The following is a 10,671-nucleotide window of genomic DNA, read 5'->3' as shown; positions in this document are numbered from 1 at the left end:
AGAGTCACAGGGCCCGGGCTGCAGGATGCCACGAGTCTGAAATCAGAGCCCCCGTTTCCTGCTACACTTGACTGAGCACACGTTGACCAGGAAGGGTCTGGTCCATGGCAGAATCCCATTCTCTACATTTGTTTCACCTGACTGTTTGGGAAACAGCAGGGAGACAAGAGATCGTGGTTACATTTGTATTTCACAGAATGGGCCCTGTTGCTGTACATGGAAGGTGTTATGGAAATACACTCTTAAAATGGCAGTGTCTAGATTACTACATCACTGTATTAACAATAAGGCCTAATTTTTATACAGTGATTTCCATCCCTGCCATACCCAATATTCTATGGAACCCAAGAAAGCCAAGTATACTTTTGCTTCTAGATAATAGTGATGTTTTGTCACAATCTTACTGAGGCCTGGAAAGACAACTGAATCTGCTACTAAATCATCGGGAGGAGAAAAGTCAATTTAACTATTCTAACCCAGCACATATTTTTGATGGGTGTCCTCCAGCACCTCATAGCTTATATCGTGATTTTGTACAAACTTTCACATACACACACTTCCTCATAAAAACCGTAAGACCTAAACAGGTTGCAATACCTGTTCCTATCCCTGACTAAACTGAAGTACAGAGGTATTTAAGAGTATTTTTCAAAGTGCTATTGAGAAAAAAAGAAGACCCAGGACCCATCCTGGACTCCTACTTGTCAATACAGAAGGATTTTTGATCCTTTAGAAGGAAGAGAGAGAAACAGTAAATCAAGCACCTTTATGAAACTCAAGCCATTCTAAGATTTGTAACTTTCATTTTCATTTCTGTTCTCTCATCACCACCTGTCATTTTCTAGATACTATGAATGTTAGAAACAACTCTGTTTTACAAAAAGCCAACGGGAAAAAAAGTAAGAATGATTTTACTTGTTTTATATGTTAGAAATTAGTTTTTTATGCCAAAGTTTCATCATTATTATTATTTACAATATTGTGGTAAGCAGAATGATGCCCCCACAACAATTCCATGTCCTGATCCCTGGAACCTGTAATCTATTATCTTGCATGGGAACAGACGTTACTGATATAATTAAACAAGGGACCTTGAGATGGGGGAGATTATCTGGACTACCTGGATTGGCCCAATATACCCCATAGGCCTTAAAGTGGAGACCCTTTCTTGGCCGTGCAGAGAGGGGGCAGTGACTATGGAAGAACAGTCAGAGAGGTGCAGTATTGCTGGCTTTGAAGAGGTGAGAAAGGAGTAGGGAATAGGGACGATCTGAAGAAGAAGGAAAATCAAGGAACAGATGGTCTCCTACGGCCTCCAGAAAGGAATGAAGGTCTGCTAACAACTTGATTTTAGCCAGTGAGACCTGTGTCAGAATTCTAACTGACATTCATTGTAAGATAATACATTTCTGTTGTTTTGAGCCACTATTTGTAGTAAAATTTTACGGCAGCAATATCGGACTACTACAGACTTTGGTTCTTGGAAGTGGGTTATGGCTGTAACACATTCCTAAAAATGTGGCAGTGGCTTTGGGCAGTGGGTAGAGGCTGGAAGAATTGTAAGCAGAATGAGAGAAAAAGCCTAGATGGCCTTGAGCAATTTGTCTGAAGAAATGTGGATGCTGAAGTATGTTAGTGAGGACTCAGAAGGAGGCGAAGAACATGGGGGAGAAAGCCTGGATTGTCTCAGATAATCCGTAAATCACCCCGAACAGCACCAATATGTAGGAATGTGGGGTTAAAGGTGTGACTGGTGAGGCCTCAGAAGGAAATAAAGAACATGTTTTTGGAAACTGGAGGAAGAGGATCCTTATTATATAGTGACAGAAAGCTGAGCAAAATTGGGTCCTGCAGATTTGTGGGAAACAGTACTTTCTGGATATACACTAAGGAGATTTCTAAGCAGAGCAATGAAGGTGCAGCTGGATTCTATTTTCTGCTTAAAGTAAAATGTGAGAGGAAAGAGATAAATTGAGGACAGAACTGCTAAACCAAAAGGAATTAAACTCAATGATTTGGATTATTCTTAGTTTATGGAGGTTTCATGAGGGGCGAAAATCATGAGATTCGCTGTCAGGAAAATGTGCTCTGTAGAAAGACCAAGAGTGTGGCTGGACACCTTTTGCTACTACCTTGGAAGTAGCAAAAGATCAGAGTATTCAGTCACAGAAAGGTTCTTGGATGAGATTAAGTATGAGACTCATAGAGCCCCTCAGCCATCTCAGCAGAAGCCAAAAGTAAATATATGATTATATAGGAAAGATCTGTGAAGGAGTCTCTTGTCTATTAGAGCAAATCCCCATGACATACATGGGAGATCTATAAAGTTCTTGAGAATTTTATACCAACAGAAACAAAGATGTCCCTAATCCCTGAAACCTGTAATCTGTTACTCTACACGTGGAAAGAGACTTAGAAAATGTGATTAAGTTAATGATCTGGAAATGGGGAGAGAATCATGGATAATCTGGGTGGTCCTCATCAAATCAGGTAGGTCCTTAGAAAAATCAGAAAAACCTTTCCTGCTCTGTAGAGAGGGACATGGGACTATGGAATAATGATCAGAGAGGTGTGATGTGGCTGTCCCTGCAGATGAAGACAGAGAACAATGAGCCAAGAAATGTGGGCAGCCTAAAGAATTTGGAAAATGTTAAAAAGGGATTCTTCCTGACAGCCTCCAGAAAAGAAGGTGCCCTGTGGGCACCTTGATTTTAGCCCAGTGAGATTTTTGTCAGCTATCTGACTGTCAGAACTGTAAGATTATAAATTTGTGATGTTTTAGTTCACAAAGTTTTAGCAATTTATTACAGGCACTATAGAGAACTAATACCTTTCATAAGACCAAAGACAATATTAATATTTCACTTTTATATGATTAGATTACATCTTTAAAAACAATTTAAAGCAATTTATATTTTTTCAACATACTCACATCTTTGTTCTCTTTTATTTTAAAATATCTTATCTTTGTAAATTTTGATGTATATATTTTCGGGTTTTTCCTATGTATTAACACAATTAGAATAATATATTGAAATAAATCTATTTATATGTTACATTTTCTTCACTTTAAATCAGTACCTTATGCACTAGGCATTATAAATATTAAACATTTTGCCCACTTAAATGTAAAGGTTTATTTTATTTCTGTTTTCATTTGCATTACTACAATTTTTCAGTGTGGTTCAGCATTGTTCATTGGTTATGGGTTATTTATTTTTCTTCTACAAATGCCTGCTATATGTCTTGCCAGTGTTACTGTTACATGGCCTTTTGTTTAACCATGCTGAACAAGAATAGGAACATTAATATATTACATATTTTAAATTTTCCTATGTATGTTGTTCATATTTTCTCTCATTTGATGTTATTTTTTAGGTTGGCAATAGTATATTTTGTCTTAAAACAGTTTGAAATTTTTTTAACTCATTATTTTTTATTAGTTTCAGGTGAACAAAATAATGTAATAGACATTTCACCCCTCACAAAGTGATAACTCCTTTTCCCTAATCTACTACCCCTCTGACATCGTATATAGCTGTTACAATTCCATTGACACTATGCCCTATGCTGTACTACATATCCTGTAACCATATATTATATATATATATATATATATATATATATATATATATATATATATATATATATTTATATAATTATAGTTGACTTTGACTATTATTCACCTTCAGTTTCAGGTGTACAGCACAGTGGTAAGGCATCTACACTGTCCATGACGTGGTCTCCCTAATAAGAAAAATGCCCATTGGACACCCTACAAAAACTTTACAATATTATTGATTATATTTCCTAAGCTGACTTTCTGACAGAAGATGGGGAACAGGTTCTAAGATGATCCAGCTACCACTGATTGAATTGTAGAAGAAACACAGGTGAGGAGAGGGAGAGACTTTCTCATTAGACACCTTGGGTTTCATCTGACAATGGAACATCCATTTTGAAAGGTTTATGAGGAGTTTGAAAACGCCACACTTACTAGACAGAAATACAGGTTAACCTGCTATTTGGATATTCTCTTTCAGAAAGGATTTGTACCTCAACCTCCAAGAACACATGGAAGGAAGACAGTGATTGTTACTTTGGACATGTTCTTATTACATATTTGGTTTTATATGTTCAGCATTTTTTTAATGATTTCTCAATTTTGTTATTATAATTAAGAAACCTCTTCTTCTCTACCTGCCTTTTATTCCACATATGTCTTCAGAGTTCCTACTTGAACAGTATGTTATATGCAAGGTCGTCTCTAAAAGGTAGACCATTTGAGATGGAGGTGATATGGAGCCATGAAAATAGGTCTTAGATGAGTTTTAGCTGTAGGTGCAGATGTAAGGACATCAAAGTTGTAAAAGCAAAATAATTATGAAATACATAAAAGCATTGCTTAATCAGGTCACAGACTTATCTTCAATTCAAACCCAGGTTTTTGTCAGCAAAGCTACCATTTTTTAACTTTAATGAAATCTGATGAAGCAAAAGTTTGCTCACTATCATCCAGATGAACAAGGTCTAGTAGACAGTGTATCTTTGGACATATGTGAAACCACATACCATTTCATGAGACAGGCAACTAAAAGCATATTTCTCTGTTTAATCTTTGCTTCCACTTGCATATTTCAATAAAATATACACACAGGCACACATATGAGGTCTGACAATTACGTTTGCAAACTCATCTTAGAACAAGTGCTGCATACCTCATTGCTGAATATCACTATGATCACCTAGTCACGCCAGTGCCTAGTTCAACCTTCAAAGCAGTTTTGGAACTCTTCTTCTGGAATGGCCATCAGAGCTGTTGTCATATTACCCTTGATGGCCTGAATGTCATCAAAATGTCTTCCTTTCAATATTTTATTTATCTTCAGGTAATGAAAAAAGACATTGGGGGCCAGGTCAGGTGAATAGGAAGAGTGATCCAATACAGTTATTTGTTTACTGGCTAAAAACAATTCACAGACAGTGCCGTGTGAGCTGGTGCACTGTCATGATGCAAAAGCCAAGAATTGTTGGCAAAAAGTTCAGACTGTCTAACTTTCTCATGCAGCCTTTTCAGCACTTCCAAAGTAAGTTTGGTTAACTGTTTGTCCTTTCAGCACAAATTCATAATGAGTAATCCCTCTGATATCAAAAAAGTTTAGCAACATCGTTGCAACATGTTTGCAAACTTGTCAGTCCTCGTGGTACTTTCTCAAGTGGGTATTGTTGCTCTTCATGAGGATGGAAGATTGCTATACTATTTGAGGGCCTGACCAGGAAAATGTTTACTTTGATGCCACCCCTTTGGCTCTACCTCAGGGACTGTGCTCACCTCCTTTCTATCTGTGAAAGTGATTTCTCCCTCTGTGGAAAAGGCCATGGAGGCAACAAACAAATATGTTAAGCGCAGTGTATATTCAGGACATGGTAACGGCTTTTCCATGAGGGATATGAGTGAGAACTTGAGAAGGAGAGGAAGGCAGACATGGCATTCTTACAGTTCAGGTAGTAATGGCCATCCGTGACTTTCACAAGCTCCTAAGATAGGTCACGCATAGCTGGCCATGGGGACTTCATCATCCACTGAGAACGTGAGGTCCAGGCCTTTATATTGTCTGATTTTGAAGATGGTTTGAACTATCAGTCTTTGGGACATTTCATCCACTGGGTTACTGAAGGGAAATTATTGTTTGACCTGTTCACTGACTACTTTAAAGAGCAGTGTGTCTACCACTCCTCAGGTGCCACGAGTTAGTCTAGATGACCTAAAAGAGCCAGCAACTTCCTGTCACCAGGATCTACCCTTGTCTGTAGTTGCAATGCTTTTCAGTAACAAGCTGCAGATGCCTCTCTATTTTCTCTCCTTCATTAAGAACAGAAGCTCCCCAAAGTGATAGAACTCAGGACCGATTACTACCCCTTTGGGCGCTCTGTGCCTCTCAGGACCTCTCTTGCTGATGCAGCCCCCTTCCTTGTGGAAACATCAGTTTCACTCTCAGTACCAGATAGCAGCTTCCTGTCTCCTGATAAGGGCCACCTATGCTATCTGGTGACAGCTGCTGTGGTGTGAAATAGTCTGATATACTCATCCAGAAAAATCACTTGTTTTGTGCTGTATTTGCTTAAGAGATATAAAATGATCTCTTTACCTAAATGAAACAACACTCATCTGTTCACTGATTCAATGTATAATTGTCACGTGCATACTAAATGCCCAATGGCCATTAGAGAAGATTGAAACCATATCCTTGACCTCAAGGGTTGTTTCAGTTTCATTGTCTGACATGGGATATTCGCTAATGTGGAGGGAAGGGAGTTTCTAGGCCATACAAAGTGGTAGACAGTGACATGACTACCTCTCAGGCCATTGTCCAGTGGATCACACTTGCCTATGACCTCTTCACTCTGGGCTAGAGCTAAAAGCTGACGCTGCCTGAAGGATGGGACCCAAGTCATTACAGTGAACATGCAAAAGCAATGGAAGTTTAGTGGGTGGTTGTCAGTTACCCCTGAAAAATCATTCAGTTGACATCTTGGAATTTGTATGGAGGGGAGGGGAGAGTGAACTTCTGGAAGAATTACTGTACCAGGGACTTTCAATTAACTTTATCTTTGAGGCTGTGTCCTAGAAGAGCTGCAGAATTTCGCAGGGTTTTTCTCTAAGACACGTAGCATGGATTCAGGATCCTACACGCTGTGGTTCTTTGGGATGGACGGAGACACAGAAGGTCATGTCACACCACCCATGGCCAAGATTCAGTGGGGAGGAGAGGGCAGCTGTTTGAGAAAGAGTACCCTCACCCCTGTTAATAATCTATCCTGGGAGAGATATTACAGGCCAATTCAACATTGACTTACAATACCCCTGCCTTAATAACCACACTTACTCAGGCTAAATCTCAGCTCCGGCTTCACCCTGGAACCACCTGAAGACCTTTGTAAAATAGCGCTGCCTGGACCCCACCTTCAGTGAAATTCTGATTTCATCAGCCTGACAAGCACTTGGACATGGATTGTTTAATAGTCCATAGATGAAGCTGTTGCACAAATTACTCTCTCTGTGACTTAAGAAAAATACAATGCCTGTGCTTCAACCCAACCACTTGATTCTGAATCCTCCCCAGGCCCCCACAGCCAAAGAGTGCCATCCTCCCTGGCACCCACTGGTCATCTGTGTCCATGGCATTGTCACAGGCACAGGGGCCTCCAGGCGCAGAATCCACAGTCTAGGAGCCTCTCCCAGGCCCTTCAGCTCATGGGGAGCCTACACCCATGAAAACAGGATGCAGTCCTTTCTTAGAAGTTTACTCTAACTTATTAAATTCTCTATGTACCATCTTTCCACAAGTCATTTTAGTCACAATGGTGCAGGCAAATGGAGTTAACACTTTATTTCAGGACCTTGTTTTATCTGCAACGTAACTAAATGATTCAGCTGCCTATAAAATCATTGTCTCTTTTTGTTGCTAGTCTTTCTGTGTTAGAATCTCTGGGTTTATAGGGACAATTTTTCTGGTCTCACACACAGAGCCCTCCTACTGAATTTCACTGCAGACCATGATTCTTCTGAAATTTGCACTCCATGCTGTTTCTTATAGCCCAGGGAGAAGCACATAAGTGTCCATGCAGGTTCACAAAAGGCTATGAGTTCTACATTCTCATCATGCTGGTCTTTGGGGTCTCACCAGCGATACATTGTTTTACCTTCTAGCAGAAAAACTCAGATGTATGTGAGATCTGCCAGGATGGAGGGAAGCTGTTCTGCTGTGATACTTGTTTGAAATCCTTTCATGAGGACTGTCACATCCCACGTGTGGAAACTGAGAGGTTTGTGAGATGAGTCACCTCCTCCCTTATTAGGGATCCTTCCTCCTAAGGCACAGTCCCCCTGCAGAGGTCCTAAATGTGTCCTGGTGGGGAAAGAGCAGAGCTGTAGGCACAGGCTCCAGCAACACCATTGATCCGGGAGCTCTTTAAAGACACTGGCAGCAGGAGAGTAACGTTCTCCTCTCTCCTGTGGGTGCTGAGGCCGGTGGCTGCATCCTTTGCCTACATGCTGCTTCTGTCCTTTCCTAGAACCTTTCCAGCAAGAGCTCCTGTTCACAGGGGTGACAATGCCAGTGGTTTGTGTTATGTGCTTATTCAGAAATGGCAGAAACATGGCCTGGTTCCCTCTCTTGCCATGGGTTCAACTGACAGAGGCCTGAGGTCCCCAGGGGGTCAAGGCCAAGTTTTTGACACTCAGTTCTGGCTGGGCAGGGGTCCTTGTGCTCCCTGGAGCTCAGATGGGGAAAAGACAGCTCAACACTCACTCTGACACCACCCTCCACCCCCTGGTCGTCCAGCTGCTACCCTCAATAGGAGACGGTGAGTCTTCAGCTCAGACCTCACATGGGGGTCTTGGATACTATGGGAAGTGTCCACTTTGTCCCTTATCTGAGCCCATCGACAGTGGCAGCCATAGAAATGGTGGCTTTTCCAGGATCCTTGCCTTTGCTCACTTATACCCCATCTCTCAGGAGCCCAAGGAGTTGCACCTTCTGCAGGAGAAGCGTCTTCAGGAAGTCGGGAGTGTCACAGGGGATCTGAGGTCCTGGAGAGGCAGATGGGGCCTGAGGAGCAGTTGGTGAGTCAGATTCAAACCCCAGGCCTTGTCCTTCCTGCTCTCACTTGAGAAATGAGTCATAGGGGAGGAGGAGGGCCCCAAAAGAAGCCTGCTCTTCTGAGCCACGTTTCAATCACACCGAAAATTGAACTTGTTTGCACCAGAAAGTAGCTCAGCCATTACATGACTGGTTCCTAGAGCCAAACCTGTTCAGGGAAACGTCTAGAAGCCTAGTATGGTCATGCCTAGCCTGGGCACATATATGGGTTATTCTCTGCAAGCTGCTTTTCATGCACAGCCTCCTTGTTTTTCAGAAATGTGAGTTCCTCCTCTTGAAAGCCTATCGCCATTTAGCGGGCTCCATATTTAGGAAGATTCCACGTGATAATTATGTGAGTAACAATAACACATCATGATTACAGGCCGCCGTGACGTTACCTGACCTTGACACGGGCACCTGTGGGGCTTGTGATCTGAAGTCCGTGGGAGTGAGAGCACCAGTTGCTGTTGTCATTACCTTGTTGTATTTCTGCTGGATTTTATGGGGAATCCACACAAGGAAGTCACTGAAGTATGTCAGAAATTTTGTCAATGATATTTTTTTTCCACCAGGAAAAGGAGACTTCTCAATGCATGAAGGAACTTATGTTGATGGTTAGTGAAATCAAGAAGAAGCTAAATGAGCGGGGTTACCACAAAGTGGGGGTGTTCGTGTGGGACATGTACCACATCTCTTTGTTTTGTTTTTTGTGTTGTTTTTAATTATTTTTAATTGGGATATACACATTTTTTAGAATTAGTTTCAGCTGTACAACACAGTGCAATAGTTATACTTTTTACCCCTCGAGGTGACAACCCCCCTCCCACAATCTGCCACCCCACTTCCCCCCAATATCATACATATCTATTACAATTCCCTTGACTCCACTCCCACACTATGCTCCACATCCCATGACTATATATTTATATATATTCACTTATAGTTGACATACAACATTATACAACATCAGCTTCAGGTGTACAGTGCAGTGATCAAGCCTCTACCCCATCCATGAAGTGGTCTCCCTAGCAAGACATGTGACCACCACACATCCTACAAAATATTTACAACATTATTAATTATATTCCTTGAACTGTCTTTCATGTCCCTGTGACAATATTCTAGTTACGTATTTATGCTATCTAACCCCTTCCCCTTCTCCCTCATCCCACCCCCCTCCCAACTAGCAACCATCAGTTTTTCCTCTGTGTCTCTGAGACCACTTCTCTTTACTTTCCTCATTCATTCAGTTTTTTAGATTCCACATATAAGTGAAATCATATGATATTTGTCTTTCTCTGACTGACTTATTTCACTTAACATAATAGTCTCTAGGTCCATCCATATCGTCCCAAATGGTACAATTTTATTCTTCTTTATAGCAGAGTAATACTCCATTGTATAAATGTACCACAGTTTCTTAATCCAGTCATCAACTGATGGGCATTTCAGTTGTTTCCAAGTCTTGGCTATTGTGAATAGCACTGCAATAAACATAGGGGTACATATATTTTTTCGAGTTAGCATCTTGGGTTTTTCCAGATAGATACCCAAGAGTGGAATTGCTGGGTCATACGGTAGTTCCATTTCCAGATTTTTGAGATACCTCCTTGCTGATTTCCATAGTGGCTGCACCAATCTGCAGTCCCACCAACAGTGCAGCAGGGTTCCCTTTTCTCCACAGCCTCGCCAGCACTTGTTGTTTGTTGATTTATTTATTTATTTATTTATTTTATTATTTTATTTTTTTAAGCTGAGCCATCCTGCTACCTGTTGGCAGCTCAGCGGCTGCACAGCTCGGGCTGGACTCGAACCGCTGTTGCTCAGAGCTCAAACTTTTGAGAGAGCTCTTAACCAACTGAGCCACTTGGCCGGCCCCGTTTGTTGATTTATTGATGATAGCCATTCTGACTGGAGTGAAGTGGTATCTCACAGTGGTTTTTAGTTGCATTTCCCTAATGATTAGTGAGGTTGAACATTTTTTCATATGCCTGTTGGCCATCTGTATGTCCTCTTTAGAGAAATG

The 10,671-nt window shown here is 41.2% G+C and overlaps 1 protein-coding gene across 2 annotated transcripts in view; it reads left to right on the top strand.

The window, feature by feature from the left end:
- Positions 1–8,979, top strand: part of LOC109378047 (nuclear body protein SP140-like protein) — a 72,434-nt gene extending 63,455 nt beyond the window's left edge. The window contains exons 8-10 of one of the 2 annotated variants that reach the window (XM_019634500.1): positions 7,712–7,827; positions 8,520–8,626; positions 8,920–8,979. In XM_019634500.1, coding sequence (XP_019490045.1) covers positions 7,712–7,827; positions 8,520–8,589 — 186 coding nt within the window. In that variant the 3' untranslated portion in view covers positions 8,590–8,626; positions 8,920–8,979. Of the gene's footprint in view, positions 1–7,711; positions 7,828–8,259; positions 8,333–8,519; positions 8,627–8,919 lie in introns of those variants that run through there. The other variant, XM_019634501.1, reaches the window with a different exon arrangement.
- Positions 8,980–10,671: the final 1,692 nt, after the last annotated feature.

This window comes from Hipposideros armiger, unplaced genomic scaffold, assembly GCF_001890085.2.
Source record: "Hipposideros armiger isolate ML-2016 unplaced genomic scaffold, ASM189008v1 scaffold_1709, whole genome shotgun sequence".
NCBI classification, from domain to species: Eukaryota; Metazoa; Chordata; class Mammalia; order Chiroptera; family Hipposideridae; genus Hipposideros; species Hipposideros armiger.
This window is presented reverse-complemented; position numbering and strand designations above follow the sequence as displayed.